A 6,796-nucleotide genomic window follows, 5' to 3' on the forward strand; every position below is an offset into this window, starting at 1 on the left:
TGATACGAAGTAGCTAAGTTTATCAATCTTACATACGCAATAAAGAAGGGTCAAGAATAATCAGAATATCATACAAAGGAGAATAAGGAAAACCAACACAATACCAAATATCATTGTCACTTCCTAGTTTTGGATCTCAGAACTCTGGGTTCAGCCTGACCCAACTCCAGGGCCGCAACAGCGGCAGCCGCCTCCTCCCCATGGTCTATAACCTCCCCTTCTTCAACTCCTGGGTCATCTAATTCCAGGAGGGCTTTGTGTTCCTCCACGTAGGCCGCAGCCTCCGCAATTGTACTAATTTTTTTCGTAATGCCCTCCCGGAAAATCATCAATCCCTCTGGCATCAGCCATCTGAAGCCTACTGGCTTCTGGTACAATTTGCTTGACAAAAAGTAATATTTCTTTCTCATTTCACGTACCTGTCTGGGAATCTGCCTCAGAATGGCTATCTCCCTGCCCCTATAAGTCAGTGCCCCACTCCTATGTTTTCTAAGAATTTCATCTCTCGTCTCTCTTCTCACAAATTTGACATGAACCTCTCTAGGAACTGCATGCGTGCGTGCATATTTTGAATTAACTCTATAAGCTCGATCCACATCCCAATTCATAAAGTCAACACCTCTCCCAAGAAATTCTCCCAACAGTTAGTCACAACATCTCTCAAGTCTTCTTGGTCCACTTCTTCCAGATTTTGAAACCTAAGGAAATAAGACATTTTATCCATCTGTAGTCCAAGCACAGCATTGCCTGTCGTCTCCTCTCTTTTCTGCACTGCCGCATCTCTCCTCAGACCTTCCACTTTCTGCTTGTTTTCTGCTGAGACTTGTTGAGTGTCCTTTAAATCCTTTTGGATAGTCACAATTTCTGCTCTTATTTCATCAGTTTCTTGTCCATATTAGATAACTTTTCCAAAATTCTCTCCATTTCTCCAGCAGTTGGTCTCTGACCTTTTGCCATTTAAAAATTTTTAAAATCCTCAGGCAAGCACAGTATCCTTGTAATTTCCTCCGGATCCACCAGGGGCACTCACAGGAGCAACGAGTCCAGAGTACAGTTAGTCAACCAGGAAGCCGAAGGAAGTGATGTCATCAAGATTCTCATAGTGAAGGCGGAAGCTGGGCGCCACCATTGTTCCCCAGAGGAGGGGCCTCAAACCCTCCCTCCTAAATTTCTCCATCACCTCTTCTCTCCAGAGCTCCACAAAACCGGTAATCTTGTTATTTTAAGTTCTCCTCTCTCCAAAGTGATTCGTGCTCCTTCCAGTCGCAGGAGAGAAACCCCCGCACTCCGGAGCACTCCACTCACATTGCCGATATCTCCTTCCTTCTCCTTCCTCAATTCTTCTCCGTTCCCTGTTCGCCACCAGGCTGCTGCAATTATAAATCCAAAGCCCCGGTGTCACCGGGCACAGCGGCCCAGGCGACGACCAAAATAATGGCCGCGGCCTGAGGCCTCCGAACCCCTCCGAGCCTAGGACGCGCCAGCATCGGTCCCCCCAGTCCTGTATGTCGGCTGGGAGACCCCTGGCGAGCCGTCCGTGCGGCAGGTGTCCTTTTCGGAACACCTGGCCCCTAAGGGCCTCGGAGGCGGCCGGATTCGGACACTGGAGGCAGGAGAGGCACCTCCAGATGTCCGTTGCCGCCGGATACCGGAAGTCGTCTCCCTGCTGTGTTTCTTTTCGTGCTCTAATAAAAACAAGCTGCCATTTTAAACATATTGTGAACACAAGCCAATCTTCTGCACAACTCCATTAAATATTCAAACTGTCCTTTTCCTGAACTAAAGGAATTTTAATATTTTATAAAGATTTTTAAAATTATTGTTTGGAAGACCAAAAGCAAAAACTAAACAAACCGTTAATATAACTCAAGGATCCAAATATTAACTAGAATGAAATTAAGTAAAAAATAGGTATCAGATTGTACACATCTATTTAATGTATATGGTACCAAAATATTGTCAAATATTTTTGTGGTACAATGGTTAGAATGCAGTATTGCATTATGACTTTGCCCACTGCCAGGAATTTGATCCTGACTGGCTCAAGGTTGACTTAGTCTTCCATCCTTCCGAGGTTGGTAAAATGAGGACCCAGATTGTTGGGGGCAACATGCTGGCTCTGTAAACCACTTAAGAGAGAGCTGTAAAAGCCCTATAAAGCAGTATATAACTCTAAATGCCATTGTTATATCAAGCACTTAAATTTAGTTAGAAGCTGATAGTGTGAAATTTTTTACAAACTCAGAAAATTGAGAAAATTATATTTAATACCAGACACATGAGCAACCCTACCCTACATATGGGTAAGCCTCTTGGATACTCTCCAGGTGGGTCTCTTCATGTCCCAGAAGCCTCAGCAATTTCATGAGTTATTCCGTATTATGTTGAGATGCCCAGATTGAGGAAGGCTGCCATAGGCTGTGTTTGTACATTAATTGATTTTGTAAACCTGGTTAAATTGCAATATTGAAATTAATTATACCACAAACCTCTAGAGCTATAATAAATTCAGAAAGCACATATTGACACTAGTTCAGGACAATTAAGTTCAGAAGAATCCAGATTATATCTAAGGAAAATGTTTCAAATAACATCTCTTCCCATTATCATTTTATTTTAATGTTATAATGGACATGTTTCATCATTTAAACATACGTTTTTACACATTTGCAAACAGCTGAGGGCAAAAATGAAAATAAAAATTGTGCTGTAAAATGGCTAAACAAATGGCTTACATTCTAAACAAAATTTAGAAAGCTTTTACTCAATACAGAAATTTTTACCATTATGAAATATTGCATGATCTGGACACAAGCATTCTTTCAGATAAGGAGACTTAAAGAAATAATGTAATAATGCATGTTCAAGTAAATATGGACTAAAGTGGTTCTTCAAGGTACCTGCTCACCAACTTCTTTATGGCTTTAGGAAATACCATCATTGGCCAGGATAGAAAAAAAGTAATTAAACTGTCCTGTTCTGTTGGAAAGCAACTGATTGAAGTTATATTTGAAACTTTGAGAATTGAATCAGTTTGTTACTTTATCTCAAAATACACTTCTATCTGGAACAAACTAATAAGAAATCATGGCTCTAGGAACTAGTTAGACTAGGGGTCTCCAACATTGCCAACTTTAAGTATGGCGGATTTCAATTCCCAGAATTCCCCTGCCAGCTTTGCCAGCTTCTGGGAGTTGAAGTCCGCCAGGCTTAAAGTTGGCAACGTTGGACACCCCTAAATTAGTGGCCTAAATTAGGCCACTAAGATTTTATATTATCTTTTTTATTTTTTATAGAAAAAGAACCACAACTGCAAAATTTAACATTTCTTCTCCAATTTACAAAGGACTCCCAAGCTATTAAAATTGTTAATATGTGTAATAAATGTGTTATTTACTACATCTGCTTTTGACAATCTCAATGCAATGCTTGGTTTTCTCTCCCACAACCCCAAAGTAAAGGATACACCCCATCTATTTACAGTGGTCAATTCCTTTGCCCTTGTTTGTAATTTGTCACAACTCTCCGGGTTTAACGGTTTTTAAAATAATAAGTTGTTTGCCAGGGTTCAGAACCCCGCCTCCTCGAAAAAAATTCTATCAGTGTTTGTAGTCCCAAATAAAAAACGGAGATTAATCAATGAGCGATGGCATTCTGCACGATTTTGCCGAAACTGTTCTTGAAATCTCCCCAAGTAACGAAAGGTTGGCCAACACCTCCCGTTCTGAATTTAAATTTAGTGAGAATGTGGCCAATCCGCAGCTTCCATTCGTTACGTTTGAAAGCCAACAGTTAATTTTTGCAGGTAATTGGTAACCATCAATCGGGAAGATCTTTCTCCATCGAGGTTACCGGTAGTAGCTCCAAACTACTCACTCCGCAAAACCAAACCTCAGTCGCCTGGCGGGAAAAGCGGGACTTTCTCCCACACCTTCCCTCCACCCCCTCTCCCTCCCCAAGTCGGGCTTTAACTGTCTCTGTCAGGTTCTGACCAAGTCGCCGGCTGAGGCAGAACCGGACGAGCCGGCGCCTTCGGCCGACCATGGTAGAGACGGGCAAGAGAATTGAGGACGCCGGCAACCTCCCGGCCACCAGAAGACTCCGCGTGATTCTGCGGAGGAGAAGGAGACGCCAGCGGGAGGGAAACTTGGCAGCGGCGCTGACGCAAAGCATGGCGCTGGCCGTGGTGGGCACGGCGGGGGCTTATCCCAGCTGGGTGCTGGTGAGCGGCGGAGAGGTACAGATTGTGCTGGGAGCGTCTTGGGTCATCAACAAGGCCGGCCCCGCCTCCGGGTCGCTGCTGCTGGGCCCGAAAGGGGCTCCCCTCATGTTGGCCATCGCTTTCTGCTGCGCTTTGAGCGTGTTGATTGGCTCGTTGGCCCTGACGCTGGACTTCTTGGGATGGCGGCGGTGGCGCTCGTGGGCGCCGCTGTTCCACGGTTTCGCCACGCTGCTGATCGTCTCCGCGACGGCGCTCGGCTTCAGCCTCTTGGAGGTGATCTCCAGACGGATCCGCACCAAGAAGGAGTTTCACGGGTACGATTTATCCATCAGCCCCGGGCAGAGCCTTTTCTTGGCCTTCCTGGCCTGCATCTTGGCAGCCGCCGCCACTTACATAAGCTTCAAAACCCCGGCTTTGATGGAACCGCCGCGCTGCACCCGGGATTTGGAAAAGCTCGAGGAGTTGAGATTCTTCCCGAGCCGCGTTGGACCGAGAGAATTTACCGACGCCTCCGCAGCGTCGTTGTCTTTGAGGAATAAATTTGGACGCGGGAGCAGCTCGATGGAGGACGACACGGCGTCAGAGAGAGAGGAGCTCCACGAGTGCGAAAACTGCAGAAAACTGCACGTGTCCTCTTCTCATGAATGCCCTCTAGAAAAACGAAGGCGACAGCAGGAAGCTAAAGAATAGCCTGACCGAGGGTGGCAGCGGCGGCTATTACAGAGGGAAAGTAGACATTTAGCTAAAGTGAAGGCGAGCGAAAACGAGGAGAACGTTTGCAGTTACGAGGCCGAAGTTTCTGGTCGGCAGTCTGGAGGCCAAAAGCGCACATACCTTTGGACAAACCTCAACAATCTGAATGTGTTAGGAAAGCAAGACTCATGCACTATAGTCCTTTCCCGTATTTATTCTTAGGGATATTTTACTTTGGATAGGAGAAATATTCACTGGGCATTCATTAATGGAAAACGAAAGATAAAAGGCGTATGAAACTGACAACTGAAAAACTAAATGCAAGCATTTTATATTAATCAGCAATTAATAATTACTTCAGCTGAGTAAACCCAAATGTATACAATTTCATTTTAAAGCGTTCAGATTTGCACAATTTTTCACCTTTAAGAATGTATTTTTACACTATAAGCAATTTTGTTCAAATCACACCAGCTACTTTTCAAAGGTTATTTCAACTCCTGTGTGAATTAATGTTAAAATTCAGATCAGAACAGGAACTTAATCTATAATTCTAAAATTAACACAGAATTATCATTTCCAGAGATCACAGTATATTTGAACCATTTGCTAGGAAATATCCTGAGGCAAGCCAGCTATGGCATGCCTAAACATCAGATAAGCTAACTCCAGCTTTAAATTTGTATCACATTTAATTCAGCAATTTACCTTTATTCGATGTATTTTCTGGATGTTGTGTATATTCTGAAGCTTATCCGATTCTTCAGTCCCGTTTCTTCCCGTCCCCCATTTCTTGATATTTGTTCTTAAACTTCTTAGACCACCTTGCATCTTTTGAGAGATTTATTATAGTTTGTTTTTAAGTACTATCTCTAAGGTGAAAAGGACGAACCAATTACATACATAACTGCCTTTGACAGATGCTTGGCCTTTAAGATGCTTAAGATCCAAAAATTTTATTAGTGGATTCAAAATGCAGCAATAAGCTAATTTTGAATCTTGGATTTAAATATGCACTGTGCAAACACAAATAGGCAAGATCACTTTAAAAATATTTAAAATGGGCATCAGTAAGATTTTTTTCTTGTAAATTTTTTTTAAATTAAATTTGTCATCTTCCTGTACACCACATTAGAAAGGAAAAACAAGCTTTTGTAACCTCAAATGTTGTTTCCCCATTTTCTTTTAAATATTATTGTAAACATTCTATTGGGGGATAAAATGAGTGGACCAAGTTCAGTCATGTATTAAGAATATTCAATTTTAAGCAATAAATTAATTTTGATGTATAAATGCAGTTATACTCTTGAGCTACAATTTTACCTATCCAGTTTTAACCCCTTTCCCCCAGTTCAATCATACTGGATTATAAGAGACTGCCTGGAGAAGTCCTATTTTCCTTGCAAGATTTTTCATAAGTTGTTTGCCACTGCTTTCTTTCTAGGGATGAGAAAAATGACTAGTCCAAGGTCACACAGCAGGCTTTGTGAGGAGGTGAAACTAGAACTCAAGATCTCCAGATTTCTAGCCTGATGCTTTAACCCCTATACCTAACTGGCTTTCTTTTTGATATTTTAGTATATTAATTCCCTGGTTGGTCTGGTCGGATGTAAACTATACATCTCCCTTCTCCACTGGCAGGATATAATTTATCTCTAGCCAGAAAAAAAGAAGCAACTAAGTTGCCATGCGAAAGCTTGAAGTTGGGTTTGTGATTTGGCAAGAACCACCCCAAAATGTCTCTAAAACTTATTCTGTGCATATTGATTATAGTAATTAATGATTTGGAGAAAGTTTTGATATGACTGAATGTGTTCATTCCAGTTGGTGAATGCAGAAATAGAATAATGAAATATTTTACCCTTGCTTAAAATGGTATAA

General features: G+C 42.3%; 1 protein-coding gene across 1 annotated transcript; it reads left to right on the forward strand.

Moving 5' to 3' along the window:
• The first annotated feature begins 1,698 nt into the window (after positions 1 to 1,698).
• On the forward strand, positions 1,699 to 6,758 carry LOC131200725 (uncharacterized). The gene has a single exon (XM_058187921.1). The coding sequence runs from the start codon at positions 4,043 to 4,045 to the stop codon at positions 4,910 to 4,912; it is 870 nt and encodes a 289-aa protein (XP_058043904.1). The 5' UTR covers positions 1,699 to 4,042; the 3' UTR covers positions 4,913 to 6,758.
• The last annotated feature ends 38 nt before the right edge of the window (positions 6,759 to 6,796 follow it).

The sequence above is a fragment of the Ahaetulla prasina genome, chromosome 6 (assembly GCF_028640845.1).
Source record: "Ahaetulla prasina isolate Xishuangbanna chromosome 6, ASM2864084v1, whole genome shotgun sequence".
In the NCBI taxonomy this organism is placed as follows: Eukaryota; Metazoa; Chordata; class Lepidosauria; order Squamata; family Colubridae; genus Ahaetulla; species Ahaetulla prasina.

Excerpts from the sequence above, each read along its gene's own strand:
- LOC131200725 (XM_058187921.1), top strand. The coding sequence starts at position 4,043 with ATGGTAGAGACGGGCAAGAGAATTGAGGACGCCGGCAACCTCCCGGCC.